Here is a 26,113-nt window from a genome sequence, read left to right as displayed (position 1 = left end):
ATGTGTGTCTAAGGATGTATCCAGACCCAAGCTGCAGAACTGTGGTTTCCTGTTGCTCCCTCTGCAGCATTATGGGGATTGGGGTGTAGGAGAAAGTGCATGCTGAGTATGTTTCTTCTTTGTCTCTTTTTGTAGTCATGAGCCCATGGGCTCCAATACTGTCACTGCACTGGATAAGGCATAGGTGGTGGCATCTAAGGGCATAGAGCCCCAGGGGGGGCATGCCTGCTGCGATGGGTTGCATAAGGCTGGCTGACAAGTTCTGATATCTCGGTGCCTGGTGATAACTGGGATGAAAATGACCCGTTCATCGTCGTCATCACTAGATAATTAAGTAGGCGATGAGATATGCTGAGTAAGCTAACTTGTCTGTATCAAGGAACAAGAGAGTTAAAAGCTGATGATACTGCGAGGTCCCTCTGATGTAGGTAACTAGGCACGGGAGTGGACGGTACCGAAGCTTTCAGTACCGTGCTCAGTACCAGAAACTGTGCTGTTGCTGCCACTGCCAGTGTTGTCAAAGTAGGTGCAACATCTTGAAATGGTAGGAGGGGGTTAAAGACTGCACTGTCAGTTGCTGCAGTGCTGTGTTGACCATTCTTGGTGCTGCAAGTTCAGGGGCTGCATTGATCAGCACCTATTAGATGCCAAGACCGGTGAGACAGGCACTGAAAGGCCTGTAGCCTCCGTATGTGCCTCCAGTTGGCACCGGAAGTGCCCAGGCATCATATGTGCTGAGGCACGACAGTTTCTCAGCCCTGTGCATTAATTTTTTCAGTTGTGTGCTGCTTGGACAACTGCCCGTCGTGAGGTAAAGACGAGACATGTCCCTTTGGGGATTTTTCCCCTCTTATTGATTTTAGTCTTGGCAGTCCCTTGGGTACCAGGGTCAGAAGAGGGACGCTGTGCCTTTTTGAGCATAATCATTTTCGAATGGAGGTACCTATTTCTCCGTGTTTGCACCTTAAATTTGGTACAGTGATGACGGTTCTGCTGGACATGGGACTTTCCTCCGACAGACATACTAAATGTGTAAAATGCCTAGATGGGCATTTTGCAAGCTGAACAGCACTTGAAGCCCATTAACCCCGGCATCTTGCAGTAAACAGTAACTGGCAGAAGAGCAACTTGGAGTAAATGAACAGAGGGTTTGGTGGTTTTTTTAAGGGGGAGAACCTGGAGAAGATATAAACTAGGGAGAAGAACTTGGAACAGGAATTCAAATATTTATCTACTATGCTAATGAGAAATGGAGAACACTGCCAAGGTCTGTCTTGAGCCAGTTCCTGGTTCAAGAACTGAGCCAGTAAGAAGGAACTGAGGGGAGGGTGCCTGCATAGCCTCGATGCACTGCTATGAAGAATCTGGTTTGTGGCCCTGGGATACACAGACACCTCCTGTGGAACACCCCTAGGGATGTCTCTCTCGAAGAACACGTTCTGAATGAACCTACATTAATACCGAGACTTTCATCTTTAAGGATCTCAAAGCATTTTCTAGATTGTATCTACAGAAAAGCAGCAGCACCTAACGGCTAGAATAGGAAGCCAGGAAGCTTATCTTCAGTTCTATAGGAAAAGTCACTTTATCTCTCTGTACCTCCATTTGAAAGTCACTATTTGTACTTGGCTCAACTGCCCTGTGAGGTAAATTTCTTAAAATACAAAGAGCTCTGAGACTGAGAGAAAAGCTGTTAATGACACTCTGCGTTATGTAATACAGGAACTATCATGCTGCTGCTAGAAAGGAATGCAGCATCTGTCTAAAAGCACAGTCAGGCTACACACAAATCTACAACAGAAAACAAAGAAGAATCTCCCATCTAACTGAAACAGTTAGTTTCTTGCCTCTAAATTGTTGTCCTGACGAAATTCCTACTGTGGCAAAAAATTCCTGGGATCTGAAGCCTACCTGTGGTTTTGATTCTATGGTCAGAAATGCACTGAAGCTAGCCTAGAAGTCAGCTCATACTCCTGGGGCTATATTGACTCTGCAAGACTTGGGGATAAATGCTATTTGTCTCATCAGTAAAGACATTACCACACACCCTGGCTATGTGGAAAGAGGACACCAGGTGGATGCTCCAGAAGCAGAGGCTCATGCCCAGAGACTTGGTGACTTATCCCCACAGGTTTAGCATGCATCCCAGGCCCAGCCTTTCAGGCTGCCTCACTGCTACATACTTACACCCTGGGAATTGGTGTGGTGGCATCTGAGCTGTCCTCATTTTCCTGTCAAGAAACAAAGAGAAACATCAGCTTGAGTGCTATCTGCACTACAGCCCTGCTAGCATCTGTACTACGAAAAGAGAATGCCTCACCTTGAAAAACGTCTGATCTTTGGTCTCCAACCAGAGCTGGAAGAGCGCTGCCAGTTCCTTCTCATGGTCTTGGGAAGAGCCTGGTACTAAAATCCAAGAGGGAAAACAGTTCAGAGAACTTCATTACTCTTTATGGAGCCAGCACCCTCCTTCCTGCACATTCCAATCAGTTCCCACCCTCTCCCCTACTCTGCATTCATTCAGCTCTAGGTTAAGTTCCACGTATACATAAGCCATTCTCCATACATATCATGATTACGCAAAAGTTGAACACATACGCCCTAGATATGCCATATGTGGGTTCAGTATAAGCAATGGAAAACAAGAATGGCCAAGATCCAACTCCCCCAACTTCAGCAATGGCAGGAAAGATTGTGTGGGATAAGTGCACCTGATAGTGACGGATGATCCTTACTTAGTGCCCCAAGTGAATTCCAGGGAAGTGAACCCCAGTCTCCCAATCCCTGAGCAGAAAATTCCCACACCAACATTCTGAGGAATACCTTCCTGAGTCCAAAGCTCACAATCAGTTTAAGCCTGTAAATATGAGCAAGAATCACTGTGGTTAAGGACTAGAGGTTTTGCTTGGTGGCTAGAGCACAGAATTATATGTCAAGAGATTTGGGGCCCTATTCTTGGTTCTGCCATTTACTTACTGTTACCCTGGGCCTCTATCAAGCTATGCCTCAGCTCCCCTGTAACAACACTGACCTGCCTCACAGAGGACTGAGGAGAGTAATTAATTGTCTACAGAATATCTTGAGATCTTTGGGAGGAAGGTACTAGAGAAGTGCAACCATGAAAGAGGTTTTAGCCACACTCAGAAGATGGTCATGAAGGTCAGCAACACAAAGAAAGGTATCCCATCCTCTCTGGCCACCTCCTCTGCATAGTTGTACCATGTATATCTTTGAGTCTTTACTGATATCATCAACAAAACTGCCCTTTTATAAGGCCAAGTTATAGATCCCTTTGCATAGCTAACAGTAGACAGAGTACCAAATAGCTGATCTTCTCATTTCTCCAAGCTGCAGCAAACTGGAAAGGAAATGCCTGGAGAAAACATTTGATCTTAACTATTGATAATGTGGTATAGAACAAGTTACCTACCAAGCAATTTCCACTGCTGAGTTTTCTCCTTGAATTCAACAAAAGGGGAAAAGTTAGAAGGAACATCTGCAATGGAAGAGAAAAAAAAAGCACTTCATGCTTGTGTTCTACAAAGGCCTTACAAAGGCATGCAAGCAAACTTCTGTTAGTCTTCCAAGTTGCAGTTAGTATCACAACGAAAAACAAAGCTCTCTAGCCGATTAAGTCACTACATCTCTAAATATGGAGTTGAAGAAGGGCATGTTGGCAGTTCAGGGTGACAGTGGATATCTCAACAGCTCAAAACAGAATACTGAGCCTTTTCCTAGAGGTTGTCAGTTTAAATCCTGTTCAGAATTAGAGAGACCAGAAGTGACTGTCCGATGGGGTGATGCGCACTGAATCTGGGAGACATAAGCCCAGTTCCCAGAGAAGAATCCACATTGCAAAGACCACCATCCTGAGTGATGGTAACAGCTCCCTTTCTGGAAGCCTGATGGGTCTCTAAGCTTGAACTCTCTTTTGCGCCCCAGGTGTTGTGATCTTATGGCAGGGCAGATAATGGAACAAGTGTGTACTGCCACTATCCAGGCGGTACCTCTTCTGTGGCTAATAAGAGAACTTCAGTTACCAGGGCTTTCAAGCACCTTTCACCAGCACTCAGCTCAACATACAAAAGAGATAAGGAACCAAGTTGGATCCCAAGCACTGTGGTATCAGGATACAAAACAATTGCAACAAAGAACATCTTCCAGAGGTACAAGCAACACTGGCAATGAATCAGTGCTTCTGTGAATTAACCACTGACTGGGGTTAATACACGGACCAGCACGGATTTAAAACAGTAATTTTGTTTGTACTGGAGTTTGAATAAGGGAAGTCTTACCTCTACTGTCACCTGTCAGATATTGCAGAGCAGGTAAAACCAGTTCTGACCAGTTAGGGGCAAAGGAGAACCAGCTATTCAAAGTGCTTGCAGGGGAAGACTGCCAATCCAGAACTTTATCTTCAAGCTAAAAAAGATAACAAGATTCGTTTATAGCAGGCATGTCCAAAGTCCGGCCCGCGGGCCAATTGCAGCCCGTGTTCCAGTTTAATACGGCCCCCCAGGAAATTTGGCAATATCTATCTTTTATGGCCCCCAACGAATCCATATGTATTGAGATGAATACATTGTAAAATCTCAGTTAATGTCAGTTGGTCTAAATCAGTTATAAATATATTTGGACACAACATGTATACTTGGTGTTATGTTCCTGTTCATATTTTTTGAACTTAAAAGTTGACAGACAACCTTTATTACCAATAATATGTAATGTACTTTACAATGTTCCTGACATATATTTCAGCTTCCTGGATTTTTTTTTTCATCTGGCCTTCAGATATGAAAGGCAGAGTGATTTAACACCTGTTTAGATTTGTCATCCATGTGACGAAATGAAAAGTATGCCGTTTGCAATAAACTTTGCATAAAATAGTTAATTTGCATTTAATTTTAATGGTTCAAAGAATGTCAGGCAAAATGGTCGGCCCTCACGCATGTTCACTTCATCAAATCTGGCCCTCTTTGAAAAAAGTTTGGACACCCCTGATTTATAGTATCTTTCCTTCACACTATCAAGATTTAATAATCTACAGCAGAGACAGAAAGGTTGTCAAAGAAAAGAGATGCGAGCAGCTGAATTGAGAAGACACACACACAGGTTTGACTAGGCATGTATGTCAGACAAGAGAAGCTGCAGAGGAGAAAGCTCTTACACCTCATTTGTAGTTAATATCTGAACAGGAAGAAGAGGACAGAAAAAGTTTTACAGTCAGATAGGTTCAAAATGTCATATGAATGGTACAAGAATTCACTTCCCCTGAGTTTATGAACCATGTTTAAAACCAAGACAGGAATCTAAAGGCTTGTACATTTGACTGTGGGGAAATCACTGTTATGTGTAACTAAGCAACAAATTCCCTAATTTTGCTGAGTCTAGAAAGACTTTTAGAAGACCAATAAATTAGTAGAACCTTACCACAGAGAGACTAGCAGGCCCCTCTAAAAGGAGGATCTCCAGAAGGAGAGAGAAGAAGCTAGACGAGATTTCGTTTACTCCAAGGCATGGTTTGATCTCGTCAAGAGGTCTTTGAATTAAGAAACACACAAGATGTTAAATAATTTGGATTTAATAAAAATTTTTATACACACACAAAAATGAGAATCAACACTATATAATTACATAAGCTTATGCACTACAAAGCTGCATGGAGCAGAGGCAAGCAACCTCCTTTGTGGTTCCCAACAAACCTAGAAGGGGGCAAAAGCTCATAATTAAAGGAGACTAAGGACGTAAAATCCTGATTTAGTTAACCAACTAAACAGGATCCCATAACTCTGTGATGATCCTCAGTCCTGAGCCACAGCACCTGTATCTACCCCACTTCTAGAAACTGGATGGAGCTTTGCAAAAGCATCTCAGCAAATCTACTTAAGCCCACCCACCATTTGACAGTAGAAGCTTTGTGACTAGGTGTACCTAAGAATGCTCCTGGTTTGGCTTACCACATGGACTCATCGTATTTCAGATATAAGGTCCCAAGGACCCAATGAACTTAAATTTTCACAGCGCCCTATTTCCAACGCAACTTTTAATCATGTTGTAAGTGGGATCCCCAACCTGACTACAGTGGGACTGCTATGAAATGCAAATACAGCAGGAGTTGCATTTTCAAATCCTGGTCTATGCTGTACCATCTGCTTTCTTCCTGTAATGGGATACTTAGGGGATTATTTTGGAGTTTCTGATAGGGATTTTTTCCACCCCTTTTATCCATTTTCTCTGAACGTTGTAGTTATATATAAATAGCTTGAAACCGCATCACAGTCAAAACCGCATTCTGGATGAAAGTTAAGCACAGCAGATGCCCTCAAAAATAACTGGCAGTTGCACCACCTTCCCTGAGCTGTGGCTACATCTCCACTGTGAAATTAGCCAAGACAGTGCAGTCCATGCTACAGCGGCTGTACTACTACTTCTACTCCTGCAAGCTCTCAACAATGGAAACCATGCCCTTAGCATGTAGTATAGATATCGCCTGTCTCTAACACAGACACAACCATATTCCCTTTCCTCCAAACCACTTACTCTTCTTTAACAGCTGACAGAGGAATGGGGGACGGGTCCTGTGATATTGGTGGGATCCCATCAGCATTACTAAGGGAGTCAGCCAAATCTTCCACCTCAGATTTAATCACCTTCAGCTTTTTTCTTTTCTTTTCATCCTTTTCTTTCACCTTCTTTTTCAGAAGGGCAAGGTCAAACAAGGCTTTAGAGAAAAGGAGAAAACAAATCTCAGAGAAACATTTCAGAATACAACAGTAGTGTTCAGAATTGAACTAGATAGTCAATTATGTATTTGGAAATATATTTAACATGCATTTAATTCTATAACCAAATTTTTCCACTGATACCTAGATTACCTTTTCTGGAGACAGTGACTATTTTAATATCTTTATAGGGTTTGTATAGCACACACCCATATAACAGTAGCTTGTTCAAAATTGCTGCAAGATAAGCAGTCAATACAAATAGGGAATTTATTTAATTTTCTGCCTTACCTGAGGGGGGATTCTATGGGAAATTCCCCTCTTCCTCAATGTACCACTTTTGATTAGAGAAACTCTTCCGTTGGGGAAGGGTGTTTAAAAATACGTGGCATTTGAGACTGGGAGGAATGACGTATTTACCTAGGTATCTAATGTGTCAAGTTTACCCTCAGCTTGTCTTGTGCACATAATCTCCTGTCTACATTATTTAGGATTCACTAGCATACCAAGTAATCATGGAATTAATCAGAGTTTAATTAAGGAAATTTTTCCTGGCCCAAATTTACAGATACGTTTATTTTTGCTAATATTTTGAGCTGTTTACTGGTAACAGACAAACTGTACTGTTCAAAAGGGAAGGAGTGTAGGTGTCCATCATTTTGAGAGCTGCAGCAACAGAAAGTCTATGAGGCATATTCCTCTGATAACACTTCATCCAACTCACTGACCTGCCAAAGAACCCTTCCGGCCAGCATTCACACGGGTCATGATGTCATCAAGAGTCAGGTCCCCTACCACTAGATCAGGGTGATCCTACACAGGACAAAGAGGATTGGAGAAAGAGGCACAGGAGAAAAAGGGCAGGGTGTTAAATTAAAGAGGTCATGGCAGTCCAAGACTGAAATACCTAGAATTGATCTGTGGACTGTCTACAAAAACTCAACTTAAAGGAGAACCAAGGAAATTTCTTAACTATACAGCCCACATACAGCATTTAGTCTCCCCATAACACATCACAGATGAGTTCCAAGAGACCTCTGCAATATCAGCATAAAAAAAACCCCAGAAGGGTAAACTGTAAAGCATGATACAGGTTAAATTGTGGTTACAATTGGATAAGTGACAAAGTCCTCAGGGTTTCCAGATTTATTTTCTCCCTAGCATCCCAAGTCAAACAGCAGTTTAGAACAGTCCTGGCGCTTTCAAGTACCATACTTGCAAACCCATGATCTCTCAACATTCTGGGATCTGGAAATCTAGATGAATTCTCTCTCTTCCATCCTCAAAAATTCAGAAATCAATACCTTGCAGACAGTTTAGCTGAAGGTGCATGAGAAAGAAAAAAACCATTACCTCTCTTATAACTGTTTGGACTCTGTGGGACTGAAAGGGGGTTGGAAGTAGGAAACAGATACAAGAGATCAGAGGCATGGCGAGGGTGTTATGCGCCATGGGGCAAAGGAAAATTTTTTCCTTGATGCCCACCCCCTCACCATCCTCTGCCCCATTCCCCTCCTGCCCCTCTGTGCCCTCACACGACTTGCTCCATCCCCACCTTTCTCATGCCTACCCCTCCTTTCAAGCCTTCTCCCAGCACCTCCCCTTTCCCTCTCCTCTCCTCTCCCAGCATCACCCTGTCCCCCCTCCCACTGACACCTCCCCTTCCTGCCCTTTTCCTCATTGTCTGAACTTGGCCCCTGGCATTTGTATCTTCCCTCTCCCTTCCACCTCCACCTTCCCACTCCTTCCCCCTAGTTCTCCCCCTGCCCTGCCGTACCTTCTGCCTTCCACTTTTCCGGACTCCGAACCGGAAGCTAGGCCGGCACCACGTGGCACCGAACACTTTTAAAGTCCCGGGCCGTGACATCACGTCATGCCCGCGTGTCTCCCCGGTGTTACCCACCAGCTCTGTGATTCTTGGGGAACGAGAACATGGTCACCTGTCAGCCTTGTGCTCTTGGGGAGCCAGGGAGTGACATTCATGGAAAACCATCCCCCTCCCTCAGGCCTCTGCTAGAATCAAAGACAAAGCAAAGAAAAGGCCGGGGAAGACACACCTAAACTGCTTCAGACAAGGGTGATACAATTAAGGAAACACCCCAGCCTCTTTTGCATTAAAGATGGAACAGAGACACATCTCATTAGCATACAGAATGGAGAGCAGCTCTTCCAAGGCAGGAACCACAGAGAACTATGGGACACCGAAAGCAGAGAAGCACTGCCTGATGGGAAATCCCTGCTCCAGATGCTAATGAACCTAGGCCTGCTCACACCCAGATTAGTCATTATCAGACCAATTCTAGTAATGATCCTACTGACATCTAAAATACTGAAACTGCCTAGTTGCATTGTGAGCTCCTTCAAGGAACATCACCCATAACCAGGGGTGATCAGTCTCTATTGTCTCTCCTCTTTCTCTTTGAACTATCCCTATAAAAACTCCTGTCCTTGCCCCAAGAAAACTGTTCTGATACCTGGACTTAAACTGCATCAGTTCCATTGAGACTTCTTCATCTCCTGTCTGATCCTGCTGGGAGCTCTGTTCTGATTGTCTCCTGCCCTCTGGACCCCCGGCTAAAATCATCATCTCGGAACCCCGATCAGTGCAAGCTCCGTGGAGTGGTGAGTGGTGAGGTCTGTGTCTGTGTCTCTCTCCCTCCCTCCCCTGCGTAAACTGTTATATGGGTACCTAATCAGTAATCAGTTTCAATTTAGATTTAATACTGTAACATTTTATATCTATTCACTACTCAGAAATAAATCACTTTCATTGTTAAGGTTGCTTCTCTCTCTTTCTTTCTCTTTTGCTCACTCTTCCAGCCAGCTGAGTCCAGGGACATATGAGGGGGTCAGCTTGTGAGTGCTGAGTACCCAGTCCTCTCAGACGTGCTTTGTTAGTGGGTGTGAGTGTCTGTGTGTGTTGCCAAGGTGGTAAGAACCCCATCCTGAGGAACCTAGTTCCTGCAGGAGAGCTCCAGTGGGAGGGGGAATTGGCAGCAGGGAGAATTCAGCTCCATATGAGAGCCCAAGTAAGCACCAACAGCACACTGATAGAACTGTTAACCTTCCCCCAGTCCCATAAGGGTAACCCTGATAAATGAGCATACCCCAGAGTATTGGGCAAATCCGGTAACACTGGTCACCTGGAAACACTGCGCAGCATGCATGGGCAAGGGGGAGCTGACTGAACGCTGCACACAGCAGGGATGGCCTGGGGGGACGGCCATATAACTCGCTGCCCATGCCAGGTGAACCTGTGCAGCGTGCGCTTGCTCTCACCCCGGCCCGGCACCCCCCCTAGCGTGGCGCCCGCAGGCAATTGCCCCCCTTCTGTACCTCCTTCGCTATGCCTCTGCGAGAGATGGAAGATAGAGGGACTGAACAAGAAAGAGCCAGAAGAAATTACAGTAATTTTATCAGCTATAACTGCATTATACCTTACAGATGACAGACAAGCTAAAAAACAAAGAGGTAATCCCCAGCCCCATGTCTCCTAGATGTCTTACAGGATGACGTTTCCGTTTCTCATGATGCTTCTTCAGCATCATCTTCAGATCACTGTCCCCAAAGTCAAGTTTATCTGGAATGAAATAAATCCAAGAAAACCTATTACCAGAATTCCCACTCAGGCCATCATTATACTAACTTGTGTCACTGGATGGTGTATGCATGGGATGGGGATGTTTCATATTCCTGAGTGATAAAAGTTATGCCAACGTAAATAGTAGGGCAGGCATTGCCTAAGTAGTTACAAGCACTCCTGACTACTTTATGTAAGCCCTACCTCAGTTCTCACCTGCTGTTTTCATATCCAGAGTTGACAATGTGGGGACCACCCTGAGGGGAAGAGCTGGACTTGGGCAATGTGCTGGAGAGTTTGGAAGCCAGGAACTTAGATCTGAGAAAATAAAAGTTGTAAATTCAATGTTATTTCTACAGGGAATACTGCCCCCAAACCCTACTGCCTATGTCCCTATGGCTCATAGGAGCCATGCCAATGAAACATGAATCCAATAGCTACTTTCCTATCAAAAAGACTCTCTCCATCTCCTCAATTCCGTGGCAGCTTCCTTTCCACCAACTAGACTGCCAATTTAGACAGGCATTAAACCACACCTGAATTAGAGGAACAGTGGCTTAAGAGTTAGTCTGGTAGTTGGGTCTCAACTCTAAGACCAAGAACGACATAGATATAGTGCATGGTTTGTCCATATCATTTCATTTTTACATGAATATAGATGGGGGAAATTGAAATAAACGGAGATAACAATCCTTAACTCCGAAAAGCAGAGGTTTTGAGAGGAATTATCAATAGAAGTTTGTATAGAGCTCTAAAAAAATAAGGTGTCATTGATGCCAGTGACAAACTGTTTAACTACCCACCCCAGCACAAGCAGGAGGACCTAGGGTTCACCCATTTCCTGGCCTGCACAAACACAAAGGGAAAAACATAAGAACTTTAAGTGTAAATAAAGATGATTGTTTCCTTGATGTACACTCCTGTCCACTAGGAACCTGACTCAACTCTGCACCTCATTTCCACCGAAGAGTAAAGTACATCAGAAGATGGTATCCATTGCTTACTGTCACACTGGTGAGGACGGGAACCCATAACCACATGCTGGAGCCTGTATTGTCATTTAGCCATCAGTCTCATGAGGATGGATTTATTAATCTCCAGTAACAAGTAAAATTCCAAGAAAACTGGGAAAGTTACTGTGCCCACTTCTGGCATCAAAGCCAAAAGAGGCTTTCCACTGTGCCAGAATTTGCAGAGAGCTTTTCAGTCCACCACACCCCAATTTCTCATACTATTCTTGTAACAGACTGGATATATTACCTTCTTCATCAGAGGATAAGGTGGTGTCTCCACATTCCTCCTTCACCTCCCTCAGAATCTTCAGGTAACGCTGATGTGTCCGTCTATCCCGTTCTTCTGGGCCACATGGAGGAGATGGGTATTTTTTCTTAAGGGTCATATCAGGGCCACCTTTCCTAGCCAGATCCAACAGGTGCTGAAGTAAACAGACAGATATGTACAGCACAAGAAAGAATCTAGGGTGCAGAGACCAGCTTTGTGGGGATATATGAGTGACTTACATTCACCTATAAGCCAATTTAATTAGTTTTAAAAAGTATAACATATACCATCATTACAGGGTTGCTGGTATCACCTACCCAGTTCTTTAAAAGCTAACCAACAGCAAGCTAGTATTTAGAAGGGATGTAAAATCTGATTTTAATCAGAGTTTAACTGGTTAATCACTAATTACTTAAGACAGGGTCTCCTTGGGCAGGGGGCTGTTCCAGCTGGATCAGGCCTGCCACACTGCAGGCTGTTTCACTGTGGATGGGGGATACTCTGGCAGGGCTGGAATGTCATCTCCTCCCCACCCCCACATGATGTGGCAGGCGGGGGATGCTACAGCCCAGTTCCCCGTCCATGAGATCGCAGGTCACCGGTTAAACTTAACATTTAAACAGTTAAATTTTTAGATGGGATTTTACATTTCTATTGTGTAATGCATCAACCACCACACTGCACCCTGGAGGAACTTACATTGCGAGAGGCAAGGATCTGCTTGAGCAGTCGGTAAAAGTACTGCTGCTGGGAGTTCAGGTAGCGTTTGTACTGGGACTTGAAACAGAGCTGCCGGTATTTTACAACTTCAGGATTGAAGTGTCCATCTGCAGAAAAAAAATAAAAATTGTTTTGACTTCCCTTACCTACAAGCTGAGATTAAAGCTTTTTTTAAAGTCTGCACTTTATTTTCTTTACATAAATAATCTAGACACTACAGTAGCCACAAGCTGTTGAAAAATGAAGTATAACACCAGAGATTACAATTCTCAGAGACGACACAAGATCTGGAGCTTTGCTGTTTAGGTCAGAAGATCAACTGTTCTTGCCACATTACAGTGTCCTCTAGGAAAGAATCCTGGATGTCTCAGCAGACAAGTGTACACATTACAAATAAAAGCACAGCAGGCACTAGCTGATACCTTGTTGAGAGCATCAGCAGACAGGTCTGATACTGAATGGGACAAGGAGACAAAACTGCTATCTTTCCCGATTTTTTGGGGGTGGGAGAGGAAAGAGTCTTTCCAGGACAGAAGTAAAGCACACTGTCAGAGCAACGTGTGGGCAATATTCCCTCTTTTTTCCATCCATGTGTGGAATACATTTTGTTATGTACACTAAGGCATATGCGGATGTGCACCATAACTAGAAACACATGCTACTCGCTGCTAATCAGCTGAGTGGCACTTGAATCTCTCCTGGGTATCCACCTAAGCGCTCAGCTTATCTGAAACATTGCATGTGGGGCTGTTCATGTTATACCAAGACCATGGATAAACAGAGCTTCAAACCCCCTTTGCTGTCCACTGGTATCTTTCACCAGCTATATGGTCAATAAAAAAAAATTAAAAGTTAAAAGTAGAATGAGCTGACACTGACCCCGGAAGAGTTTCTGGGCAATGTGCAGTGGGTTTCCGAAGCGAAAGTTCTCTCCACTGAACAGAGCTGGGATGAGCTTGTTTTGGTGTTCTGTGTTGTCTTCTGGAAAGCGGGGCAAGAACTTTTTTAGGTGGTCCCGCTGGGAGTCTGTCAACACTTCCCTCCATGTAGATAGACTCAGAACTTCAAAAAATATCTCAGGCTGAAGGAAACAAAAATAAGAATGACGCAAAATGCCTTCCACCACCTTTAACAAATCTTTCTCTCCCAAGGCTTTGTAGAATTAAAGACAAGTCACAAGACACTGTCTAGTACAAACTGTGGAAAATGGTAGTCTAAGGATTCCAATCAGGAGGACTCATAACAGATGGAGAGGGAGAAAGCAGGATGTATAAATGTAACAAAGATATTTTAATATTAAATGTGAGAAGTGAGTCACTACGGTTACCTAGAGAAAGAACAGACTAGTAACATAAAAAGGGGGGGTTTTAAAATAGATTTAGCTACATGACTTGAAACACCACTCAAAACCTTTAAAATTATGTTTGGCTAGTTATGTTGTTATCTAGGATGGAACCTGAGCACAACACAATCAGATAACTTAATCGCTATCTGTTACAAGTACTTCTATACAGTTGGTGGGAGAAGGGGCAATTCCAGTTGCGTTAAGATAACTAGACTGAGCCTAGTGGATTTCAAACCCTGCCTTTTTCAGCAGGGCATGGATCATCTGGAGATATTGCCCTCCCTTCCCCCTTTCCCCCCACACCTCAACTACTTTGGCTTTCCTCCTTGAAAGAATGAGATTGACACCCACAACCTCCTTTTGTGGTGAGTAAGTAGTTATGTTTATCAAATACTCTGGAAATGGAAAGTGTTCTTAATTACTACTTACATCCTCTAGGAGGTCCTCTGGCAAGCTAACTCTTGTTGCCCCCAGCATGCAGTCCTCCATGATCCGTGTGCCATTTCCTTCCCCACATGGTCCCAGTTCCAATGGGTCTGTCAGCATGTGGTCCAGCGAATCCATTCTTTACTGTACTCTAAAGTCCCTAAACAAAAGAAACTATCATTTACTGCCATAAACTTACCAACAAAATTTAAAATTTCCCAAGTACAACTGCTGGTGTCTTAACTTAGGCTACATCTAGACTACGATCCTCTTAAACAAGAGGAAATGCAAATGGAGTGCTTATTTGCATAGGTCGTGCTCTCATTTGCATTTCCTCCTCTGATCCCTTTTGTGAAAGAGGCTTTTGCGCAAAAAAGCACTGTGTAGATGGCTCCTTTTTGTGCAAACACTCTCCCCTTTTTCTTTTCTGAGAAAGAACAGTTCTTGCGCAAAAGGAGGTTTTTGTGCAAAAAGGAGCCATCTACACAGCGCTTTTTTGCACAAAAGCCTCTTGTGCGAAAGGGATCCGAGGAGGAAATGCAAAAGAGAGCTCGACCTATGCAAATGAGCGCTCCATTTGCATTTCCTCTTGTGGAAGAGGATCGTAGTCTAGACGTAGTCTTAGTGTTTTAGAAGGTACAACTGATGAATTGATGAAATAGAATCAATTTAATTGACCGTAAATTCACACAGCACAACTACACATTCTAAATAATGAAATAGATAATGCCGCTCTGATAGAACTACTAGGGACTATTAATCTTTCAGGTGACACGCCTGCACGCATACACTGAAAGAACACTTGGGAAACAAATAAGAACATAAGAATGGCAACACTAACCTACTCAGCTTCACTTTGAGTCTCATGCACTACATCACTGCTGCAGTATTTGGATTGAAATATTGTTGAGCAACGTTTAAATCTAAATTTTTAAAAAACGTTTTCACACTCATAAGTAGAGTAGTGCAAACTACAAGGGATAGAAAACCCCCAAGAAATGGCGATATGTAGCACGTGCATAAAGAATCATGAAGTAAGAGTCACTGAAATTAGAGGGTGTTGCCTGCTAAACAGACCTGACCTCAGGCTACAGCTCTGCAAAGATACTTCATGGCTCTGACCAGATGTGAGTCCTGTAAAAATACTCCCTTTATTTTCCACAGCACTCTGAACCTCACAGCAGCTTACAAATTGTTAGGAACATTTCTTAGGGTATGTCTACACTTTTAGGGGCAGGTTGTGTGGAGACAGCCCTTTTGCTAAAAGTCAGTGTGTGTGAATGCTGTTTGTCACACATTTGCCAACGGAATACATCTACCCCCAACAAGACCGGGGGTTTTGCTTTGTTGGTTCATGCTGACAAATTAGCATTCACACTTTCCCTTGCAGTGACAAAATTTTGGTTTTGGGGGAGAGAATTGTTAAGCACCCATGAATGACAAAAATTGTATAGAGTAAGCCTAAGTGTTGACAGAGCCTTACAAGTGAATTAAATATTGCTCTCCGTGCATCCTCCATTGCGCTTTCTGCCACCATGCAAAACATGCCATAATAAGTAGATGTAGGCATTAAAGAACTCATGACTTTCTTCTGTGGTTGTGATTTCAATACTCCATCTACAGAAAGCCAACTACTTAGCAGCACCAGGGTTGCCCAAACAGTAAACATTAAGCTTCAGAGGGGTAGCAGAGTTAGTCTGTTAGGTTACGGATACACTATGAGTTTTGCCACAAAAGCCTATGCAAATGAAGCACAGATTAGCATTTTCCCATGCTTCATTTGCATACTCTTTCATTCCGTTTTTGTGCTAGGGGTTTTTGCACAAAAACAGGTAGTATGGGTTTTGTGCAAAAAACTCTTTTTCCGCAAGATCCTTATGCCTCTCTGGGATGAATGAATGACAGTAGAAAAATGGAATTACATGTTTATTTTTTTAAAAAATTAAAATGCAAGATCTAGGGATTTTAGCCACATAAATAATCTTGTAAAGACATGCAAATTCATCATAAAATGATGAAACAGGAAACTAATTGCAATTGAAGACAATAAGTCCAACATTGTAAATTAGCATTTCATTGGGGTTTACAAAATATGCTCTACAAACTTTGTGAGATATGGGAAGTCTTACTAGTTCTGCTACACAGAAAGAAACTGAGACACAGAGATTAAGGAACTTGCCTACAGTCCAGTGCAGAGTCGGGAATAAATCTCAGCAATCCTTGCTCTTACAGCACAAACGACTATCTATGCACCAGAGTCAATACCCAACCTATCATTTCCTATTAAAAATATTACAATAGTAATACTCTACACTAATTACTATATTATGCAGAGTAAAATTTCTCTTCCAGATCACCCTAACTTATTTTAAAAGTTGTTTTCAACGTTTATTTAGATTTTGTGGCCTATTCTAAGATCACAGCAATAACACCAACTATTGATTAAAAAAAAAAAGCAAATACAAACTACAGAGATTATGACAATATATATTAACATACAATAAAATAAACTCCTCCAGCCCTGAGAAAGAGGGATGAGCTCTGTTGGCAAAATACTGTATTCCTTCAGGGAGCGCTCATCCCCCAAAACAATTCAGTGCTTTGTCTGCTAACAACAAAAGATGATAAAACCAATGTCAGCAGCAACGCTACAATAAAAATAAGAGATAAGAACTAAGGATGTAATAGTATAGTCGATTAACCGATAAGCAAAAGCTTAGAGGTTAATGCTATAGACTGCACGCATTTCCCCTCCCCCCACCTCTTGCCAGTAAATTTTTTAGCAGGCTGGCTAGCAGCCCAGCTCCGTGCTGGCTTGCCCTGGGTCCTGGATCTACCCCTGCTTCAGCTCTGCATTTAAAGTGTATGAGGAGCGAGGCAGGCAGGCAGCCGACAGGGGCTGCCCGGGGACCATAGAATAGTCAACTAACCTATAAAAATTCATGAGGTTAACTGACTATTCAATTAACTGATATTTAACATCCCTAATAAGAACCAGTTAGGGGGAAAAAAAAAGGTTATTCACAGTGACTTGACAGAACTGCCAAATACCCTCAACAAAAAGCCCCACTCATAGGGGACTGATGGTAGGATTGGGAGGTGCACCCCCCCCATACCTCTGCCAAAATTTTAAATGCTAAATGTGGTGCCCCATATGCCCCCTCCCTACCCCTCTCCCCACAACCACCTGTTGCCACTGGCCCCGCCCCCGCCCTCTCCAAGCATCATCTGGCGCCTGGGAACACACACACCATCAGGCTGCCCCCCCCGGGCCCTCCCGCTCCCACTCCCGGGCTCCCCCCGGCTCCCTCCGCTCCCACTCCCGGGCTCCCCTGGGCCCCCCCCAGTCTCCCATCCCCAGGCTCCCCCGCTCCCCCCCCCCGCGCCGCACGCGCTCACTCAGGTGCCAATCCTTTGGGAGGCAGGACGCAGCCCAGCGAGTTCCCGGGGGACACGCGCGCGCAACCCCTCCCTAGAACTCGAGCACGAGCTCAGCCGGATGGACCTTTCTCACGCATGCGCACTTACCCTCCCGGCGACAGGCCTGTGAGCGCAGCAGCCTCACGCACATGCGCACCGTCACGGAGTGGCTGAGGCCTCTCGGCGGTCTGCGGCCGCTCCGCGAGGTGCGCTGGCCGGGTCCCCCTGCTGGGCGGGCGGGGTTAGCGCAGCGCAGGAAAGAAGGGGCGGAGTCAGTTGTGGCGGGAGGATGCATTATGAGCGCGCTGGAGGGGGGCGGCGCTGTGGAGGGCGCATCGCTGGTGGGGGGGGGTGTAGTTGGGGGAGTTGAAATTAGGGTTGCCAGATGGTTTAACAAAAAATACCGCACACCAGCCCCCCAAAGTGGGGGGGGGGGGGCGGACATTCTGTGGAGGAAAAAAAAAGACCCTAAGAGTTGTTAAGCAAAAATAATACTACTAATAATAAAAGCCTGGCCCCTTTAAGAAACGCTTTTGAGGCTGTTTGGCCCTAAATGGCTGCTGGTGGCCGCCCGCCGTCTTGTCTCCCTGCGCGGGCTGGACAGCTCCCCTGCGGAACCTGCTGAGCACCTGGGATTTTCGCCTCCTGGCCGGGAAAAAAATCAGAAAATACCGGACATTTTACATGTCTGGTATTTTCTGAATTTTTTTTACTGGACAGGAGGCAAAAATACCCAGGGCTCGCCAAATAATACAGTCTACTCGCCCGTGGCGAGTGGATAGTAACCCGGAAAAGCCGGGTTCGGGTGATCTGTGCATACACAGAACCATCTGCACATGCGCAGATCGCCGGACAGCGCGGCTGGCAAGCGGGGCTCTCCTCCGTTCGGCAAGCCCTGAAAATACCGAACTGTCCGGTTCAATACGGGACACCTGGTAACCCTAGTTAGAATCATAGAATCGTAGAACTGGACGAGACCTCAGAAGGTCATCAAGTCCAGCCCCCTGCTCTAGGCAGGACCAATTCCAACTAAATCAACCCGGCCAGGGCTTTCTCAAGCCGAGACTTAAACGCCTCTAAGGATGGAGACTCCACTACTTCTCTAGGTAATCCATTCCAGTGCTTCACCACCCTCCTAGTGAAATAGTTTTTCCTAATATCCAACCTGGACGTCTCCCACCACAACTTGAGACCATTGCTCCTTGTTCTGCCATCTGTCACTACTGAGACCAGCCTCTCTCCATCCTCTTTGGAACCTCCCTTCAGGAAGTTGAAGGCTGCTATCAAATCCCCCCTCACTCTTCACTTCTGCAGACTAAACAGACACAAGTCCCTCAGACTCTCCTCATAAGTCATATGCTCCAGCCCCATAATCATTTTGGTTGCCCTCCGCTGGACCCTCTCCAATGCGTCCACATCCTTTTTGTAGTGGGGGGCCCAGAACTGGACACAATACTCACCAAAGCCGAATAAAGGGGAATAATGACATCTCTGGATCTGCTGGCAATGCTCCTCTTAATGCAACCTAATATGCCATTAGCCTTCTTGGCTACAAGGGCGCACTGTTGACTCATATCCAACTTCTCATCCACTGTAACCCCCAGGTCCTTTTCTGCAGAACTACTACTTAACCGGTTGGTCCCCAGCTTGTAACTATGCTTGGGATTCTTCCGTCCCAAGTGCAGGACTCTACACTTGTCCTTGTTGAACCTCATCAGATTTCTTGTGGCCCAATCCTCCAATTTGTCTAAGTCATTCTGGACCCTATCTCTGCCCTCAAGCGTATCTACCTCTCCCCCCAGCTTAGTGTCATCTGCAAACTTGCTGAGGGTGCAATCCATCCCCTCATCCAGATCATTAATAAAGATATTGAACAAAACCAGTCCTAGAACCGAACCTTGGGGCACTCCACTAGAAACCGACCGCCATCCTGACATGGAGCAATTGATCACTACCCGCTGGGCCCGGCCTACTAGCCATCTTTCTATCCATCTTACCGTCCATTTATCCAATCCACAGTCCCTTAACTTGCTGGCAAGAATATTGTGGGAGACGGTATGAAAAGCCTTCCTAAAGTCAAGGTATATCACATCCACTGACTTTCCCATGTCCACCAAGTCAGTTACCTCATCATAGAAGCTAATCAGATTGGTCAGGCACGACTTGCCCTTTGTGAATCCATGCTGACTATTCCTAATCACTTTCCTCTCATCCAAGTGCCGCAATATGGATTCCTTAAGGATCCTTTCCATGATTTTTTCAGGAACCGAGGTAAAACTGACCAGCCTATAGTTCCCTGGATCATCCTTCTTCCCTTTTTTGAAGATGGGCACTACATTTGCCTTTTTCCAGTCATCCGGGATTTCTCCCGATCTCCACGACTTTTCAAAGATAATAGCTAAAGGCTCCACAATGACATTTGCCAACTCCCTCAGTACCCTCGGATGCACTAAGTCCGGACCCATGGATTTATGTACGTTTAGCTTTTCTAAATAGTTCCTAACCTGTTCTTTACCCACCACGGGCTGTCCATCTTCATCCCATCTTGTGTCACTTGGCGCAGAAGTCCAGGAGCCAACCTTGTCCATGAATACAGACGCAAAGAAAGCATTGAGTACTTCAGCTTTCCCCACATCATCTGTCACTAGGTTACCTCCTTCATACATTAGGGGCCGCACACCCTCTCTGATCACCTTATTCTTGTTAACATGCCTGTAGAAACCTTTCTTGTTATCCTTCACATCCTTAGCCAGTCGCAATTCCATTTGCGCTTTCGCCTTCCTGATAACCCCCCGGCATTCTCGAGCTATACCTTTAAACTCCTCCCTGGTCATTTGTCCAAGTTTCTACTCTTTGTAAGCTTCCTTTTTGTGCTTAAGTTCACCAAGGATTTCCCCTGTAAGCCAGTCCGGTCTCCTACCATGTTTGCCTCTCTTGCTACGCGTCGGGATGGTTTCTTACTGTGCCTTCAATAAGGCTTCTTTAAAATACTGCCAGCTGTCCTGGACTCCTTTCCCTTTCATGTTAACATCCCAGGGGATTCTGCCCATCTCATGATCACTGCTTCCCAGGTTGTCACCCACTGCCACTTCCCCTATTAGTTCCTCCCTGTTTGTGAGCAGAAGGTCAAGCTGCGCACGGCCCCTGGTCGGATCCTTCAGCACTTGTGTCAAGAAGTTATCCCCAACATTCTCCAAAAACTTCCTGGATTGCCTGTGTACTGCCGTATTGGTTTCCCAGCAGATGTCAGGGTGATTAAAGTTCCCCCACGAGAACCAGGGCCTGCGATTTGGAAGCTTCGCTCAGTTGTCCCAAGAAAGCCTCATCTACCTCATCCACCTGATTCGGTGGCCTGTAGCAAACACCAACCACAACATCAATACTGTTGTTTGCTCCTTTAAACTTAACCCATAGACTCTCAACAGGTTTTTCTCCCTCTTTATACTGGAATTCAGAGCAATCGTAGTGCTCTCTTACATATAGTGCAACTCCTCCTCCTTTTCTCCCCTGCCTGTTGTTCCTGAACAATCTATACCCTTCCATGACAGCGCTCCAGTCATGCGAGTCATCCCACCAAGTCTCTGTTATCCCAATTAAATCATATTTCTTGGTCTGGGCCAGGGCCTCCAGTTCTTCCTGGTTGTTGCCCAGGCTTCTCGCGTTAGTGTACAAACACTTCAGGTAACCAGTTGATCGTCCTATCTTCTCCATTCGAAACATGGGTCCTCCTCTCTTGCCCCTTCCTCTCTGCATTTCTTCCCGGTATCCGACTTTCCCACTCCCCTCAGGGTTTTGGTCACCGTCCCTCGACGAACCTAGTTTAAAGCCCTCCTCACTAGGTTTGCAAGCCTGCCCGCGAAGATGCTCCTTCCTCTCTTCGTTAGGTGGATCCCATCTCTTCCTAACAATACTTGTGCCTGGAACAGAGTTCCATGGTCGAAGAAACCAAAGCCCTCTTTGCGACATCATCTGTGCAACCACGCATTTACGTCCTCAATTCGACGATCCCTGCCCAGTCCTTTCCCTTCAACAGGGAGGATGGAGGAGAATACCACTTGCGCTCCAAATTCTTGGATCCTTCTTCCTAGCGCTACATAATCCGCAGTAACCCGCTCAAGGTCATTCTTCGCCGTATCATTAGTTCCCACGTGGAGAAGCAGGAAGGGGTAGCGATCCGAAGGTTTGATCAGCTTAGTAAGCCTCTCAGTGACATCCTGAATGTGAGCTCCCGGTAAGCAGCACACCTCTCAAGATTCCAGGTCCGGACGGCAGAGGGATGGCTCAGTCCCTCTTAGGAGGGAGTCCCCAACCACCACCACCGGTCATTTCCTTTTGGGGGTGGTGGCCGTGGAACCCCCATCCGCAGGACTACGCATCCCATGCCTTCCAGTAGATGGTGTTCCCTTCTGGTTTCTTCCTTGTGAGGTCCCTTCCAGAGCTTTCAGCACTGCAGAGCCTGTGGAGAGAGCTTGAAAGCAATTGCTTACCTCTATAGTACTGGGGGATTCCTGTGCTGGCGTTTTTCCCCTTCTAGAAGTTACATGCTGCCAGTTCTCTTCCTGGTCACGTACTGCCCTCTCTGGCTCTTCTGCCTGCCATTCTTGAAGGATTAAACGCTGCCTTCTATCGAGGAAGTCTTCATCCTCTCTGATCGAGTGTAGGGTCGACACTTGGGCCTCCAGTCCTCTAATTTTTTCTTCCAAAATGTCGACCATCTTGCACTTTGTGCAGATGAAATCTGTTCTTTCTTCCGGGAGGAAGACAAACATGGCACACGCTGTGCAGGTAACAACAGCAGACCCATCACCAACCATCGCTGCTGTCCTGGAAAAGGGATTTAAAAAGAAAGGCAAGAGAACCTCCCGCCCTTCCCAACTCCCTCTCATAACTCCCTGTTAGCACTCACCTGTTCGCAAGCTCCTTGGTCGCTTGTCCACTGCCTTATAAAGCCCCTCCCCTTACCAAGGCTCAGCCAATCAGCAGAGGCTTCTAGAATTCAAACTTTAATTAGAAGCCAACAGTTTCCACCTGCCAATCACAGCACAAACTCCATCAAGGGGAGGGGGAGGGCAGAGGGGAGGCGGGGGAAAAAAAAGCCTCACTCCCCCTAGTTGAAATAAGTGGGGGCATATAGATGTGGGGAGGCTCTAGGGTTACCATACATCCAGTTTTTCACAGACATGTCCTCCTTTTCAGTCCTTAAATCTCTGGCCAGCCAGATTTTTTAAATATTTAATAATGTCTGGGGTTTCCTTGCTCTTTCTTTTTCAAACAAATTTAGATATGTTTAATTTGCAGTAGCTGAAAAAAAAAGTTCCCTATGCCAGCTGCCACTCCCCCCACCCGCCATGCCACTTCCCTAAAGACCCGCCTATCTCTCTGCAGCCAAACTTTCAGCCAATGGGAGCCCAGCCTTTTCCATCCAGCTTCTGCATGCTCTGCCCAGTGGCTGCTGGAAAACTGCAGCTGCCTGACTCCTCCCCTCACCTTGGATAGGGTTGCCACCTATCTGGTTTTGAACTGGACAGTCCAGTATTTGAGCTTTCTGTTGGGGAAACAAATTGAGAAAATATAAATGAGAAAATATAAATGTCTGGTATTTTCTAAATAAGATGTAATGTAGATTGTGATGGAATGTCAAGTGTGTCCGGTATTTTTGTTGAAACCAGCTGGCAACCCTATCCTTGGGGGGACTCCTGAAACTGGCCCCTCGCAGTCTCCTCTCCCATTTCCTGCCCTTTGCAATGAAAGCCCCCATGAATTCTTCTCCTCTGGAGTAGGCAGCAGCCCGCATCAGTGCAAAATGCTGGGCATGTACGTGCCCGACAGGTTTGCCCTGAAGTCATCCCAAGTTCAGATGGGATGGGGCTCTTCAGGGCCCACAGAGTGAAAAAGGTAGGTGATCTTGCTGCATCTCCCTGGCATCCCTGTGGTAGACATGACAGGGAGAGCAGGATGCCTCAGGGGCTGTGCACAGGCTCAAAGGCAGGGGGAGGGGTGTTACATGGCGGAAGAGAGAGGTGCATTTGCAAGCCATTCCTGCTGCTTCCCACATGCGGAGTTTCCAAAATGCTGGCTTCTCCTACGAGCACCTGCCATGTAGGACAGACGTTCACGGCAGTGCACACCGTCTCCTCTCGCTGCCTGCAGTGATTTCGTGCCAGCGCTCCCTTCACTTCCGTCTGTCTGGTTGCAATGAAGAAACCCTCCAGCGTTGCAAGTCTTTCATAGAACCAGCAGGCTAGGACTGAAACCATGATCGGTAACAAAAAAGGCACTGTTACCTACCAGCCCTGTGCTTTTGGGAGCCAGGGAGTGACATTCATGGAAAACCATCCCCCCCCCCCCCCAAGCCTTTGCTGGAATCAGACAAAGCAATGAAAAGGCCGGGGGAGACCCACCTAAACTGCTTCAGACAAGGGTGATACAATTAAGGAAACACCCCAGCCTCATTTGCATTAAAGATGGAACAGAGGGACATCTCATTAGCATACAGAATGGAGAACAGCTCTTCCAAGGCAGGAACCGCAGTGAACTATGGGACACCGAAAGCAGAGAAGCACTGCCTGATGGGAAATCCCTGCTCCAGATGCTAATGAACCTAGGCCTGCTCACACCCAGATTAGTCATTATCAGAACAATTCTAGTAACGATCCTATTGACACCTAAAATACTGAAACTGCCTAGTTGCATTGTGAGCTCCTTCAAGGAACATCACCCATAACCAGGGGTGATCAGTCTCTATTGTCTCTCCTCTTTCTCTTTGAACTATCCCTATAAAAACTCCTGTCCTTGCCCCAAGAAAATCTGTTCTGATACCTGGACTTAAACTACATCAGTTCCATTGAGACTTCTTCATCTCCTGTCTGATCGTGCTGGGGGCTCTGTTCTGCTTGTCTCCTGCCCTCTGGACCCCTGGTTACCATCATCACCTGGGAACCCCGATCAGTGCAAGTTCCATGGAGTGGTGAGGTCTCTCTCTCTCTCTCTCTCCCTCCCATCAACTCTCTCTCTAAGCATAACTTCCTGACCCTGCCCTATGTAAACTGTTATATGGTTACCTAACATTTGTAATCAGTTTCAATTTAGATTTAATATTGTAATTGTTAAATTTAATATTGTAACTTTTTTATATCTATTCACTACTCAGAAATAAATCACTTTCATTGTTAAGCTGGTTGCTTCTCTCTCTTTCTTTCTCTTTTGCTCACTCTTCCTTAAGGGGTGTTGTTTTGGCTTCCCTATTCGCTCTGTAACAACGCTTCTTGTACCCAAGCAAAAGATCCCTGTAGTGCCCAAAATCCTGTGGGGTTTGCTCATCGTGTGGTTTACCAGTGAATGACTGTGGTGTGAAAGTGGGGATAGGCGGTGCTGAACCTGGGGGCTTATGAGGATGGCAGCTTAAAGTGCTGTTTAATCCAGCCCACGGAGTCCAAAGGCACATGAGGGTGCAGTGTGGCATTGCTGTGAAACCCAGCCAGCTGAGTCCAGGGACATATGAGGGGGTCAGCTTGTGAGTGCTGAGTACCCAGTCCTCTCAGACGTGCTCTGATTAGTGTGTGTGAGTGTGTGTGTGTGTTGCCAAGGTGGTAAGAACCCCATCCTGAGGAACCTAGTTCCTGCAGGAGAGCTCCAGTGGGAGGGGGAATTGTCAGCAGGGAGAATTCAGCTCCATATGAGAGCCCAAGTAAGCACCAACAGCACATGGATAGAATTGTTAACCTTCCCCCAGTCCCATAAGGGTAACCCTGATAAATGAGCATACCCCAGAGTATTGGGCAAATCTGGTAACAATACCGTCCCTTAGCGGAGTGGATGGCATAAAGTGGTTAGGTCAGCTAGGCAACCACCCGTACATACACAAGTGAAGCACAGGCTAATCATGTGTATAGGATGGAGTTGTAGGAGGTTTTTAATTTTGAGGAGTTTTAAAATTTTAAAAATCCAGATAGTCCCTGTCCTAAAACTTGCAGACAAGACTTAGATAATAAGCAATAAATCATGGATTTATTGACACCTAAGCCCTATCAACCAGCACTGAATTCTTGGAATTTTGAAGAAATCACAGATGTCTCCAAATCACAGAATCTATGACAGATTTGTAGCCTTACTTATAGTGTCTGCTGCCAAGTGCTTTGGTACTTACATGCCTCCAGCTTTTCCAGGACACCATACGATCCATCGTCTATAGTCAAGCCCTTGGGTACAACCGCATCTGCTCTAATCCCACTGACAGAGACCAGAAACTTCAAGATCTCTACCAAGCATTTGTAAATCTCAATTACTGCTCCCAGTATTGTGCCTCCCCCCATTGTTTTATGCTTCATCTTCACTGCCAGTTTTTTTCAGGAAATATGCTAATGAGGGACTCATTAGCATAAGTCACAACTCTCATTAGCATATTTATGCTAATTTGTTTCTTTTTGTGCCGGGGTTTTTGTGCAAAAACAAGCAGTGTGGACATTTTCTTTTTGCTCAAAACCCCCAAAAAGGAGGTATGCCAGTCTTGGGAAAAAAGAGTTTTTTGCGCAAAAAGAAAACGTCCACACTGCTTGTTTTTATGCAAAAACACTAGCACAAAAATGGATCGGCAGAAAATATGCAAATGAGATCATGACT

At 45.4% G+C, this 26,113-nt stretch overlaps 1 protein-coding gene across 7 annotated transcripts in view; it reads right to left on the bottom strand.

The window, feature by feature from the left end:
• LOC102451734 (nuclear factor related to kappa-B-binding protein) overlaps positions 1-17,731 on the bottom strand; it is a 57,670-nt gene extending 39,939 nt beyond the window's left edge. For 2 of the 7 annotated variants that reach the window (XM_075916519.1, XM_075916524.1), the window contains exons 1-14: positions 17,474-17,596; positions 14,078-14,234; positions 13,183-13,384; positions 12,283-12,410; positions 11,563-11,737; positions 10,519-10,620; positions 10,229-10,302; positions 7,451-7,535; positions 6,541-6,721; positions 5,431-5,539; positions 4,296-4,422; positions 3,431-3,496; positions 2,321-2,406; positions 2,188-2,231 (exon numbers count right to left, since the gene is read on the bottom strand). In XM_075916519.1, coding sequence (XP_075772634.1) covers positions 2,188-2,231; positions 2,321-2,406; positions 3,431-3,496; positions 4,296-4,422; positions 5,431-5,539; positions 6,541-6,721; positions 7,451-7,535; positions 10,229-10,302; positions 10,519-10,620; positions 11,563-11,737; positions 12,283-12,410; positions 13,183-13,384; positions 14,078-14,212 — 1,514 coding nt within the window. In that variant the 5' untranslated portion in view covers positions 14,213-14,234; positions 17,474-17,596. Of the gene's footprint in view, positions 1-2,187; positions 2,232-2,320; positions 2,407-3,430; positions 3,497-4,295; positions 4,423-5,430; positions 5,540-6,540; positions 6,722-7,450; positions 7,536-10,228; positions 10,303-10,518; positions 10,621-11,562; positions 11,738-12,282; positions 12,411-13,182; positions 13,385-14,077; positions 14,235-16,573; positions 16,697-17,473 lie in introns of those variants that run through there. The other 5 variants (XM_075916520.1, XM_075916521.1, XM_075916523.1 and 2 more) reach the window with 5 other exon arrangements.
• Between the last annotated feature and the right edge of the window lie 8,382 nt (positions 17,732-26,113).

This window comes from Pelodiscus sinensis, unplaced genomic scaffold (assembly GCF_049634645.1).
Source record: "Pelodiscus sinensis isolate JC-2024 unplaced genomic scaffold, ASM4963464v1 ctg35, whole genome shotgun sequence".
Taxonomy (NCBI): Eukaryota; Metazoa; Chordata; order Testudines; family Trionychidae; genus Pelodiscus; species Pelodiscus sinensis.
The sequence above is the reverse complement of the archived record's forward strand: the minus strand, read 5'-3'. Positions and strand labels throughout refer to the sequence as shown.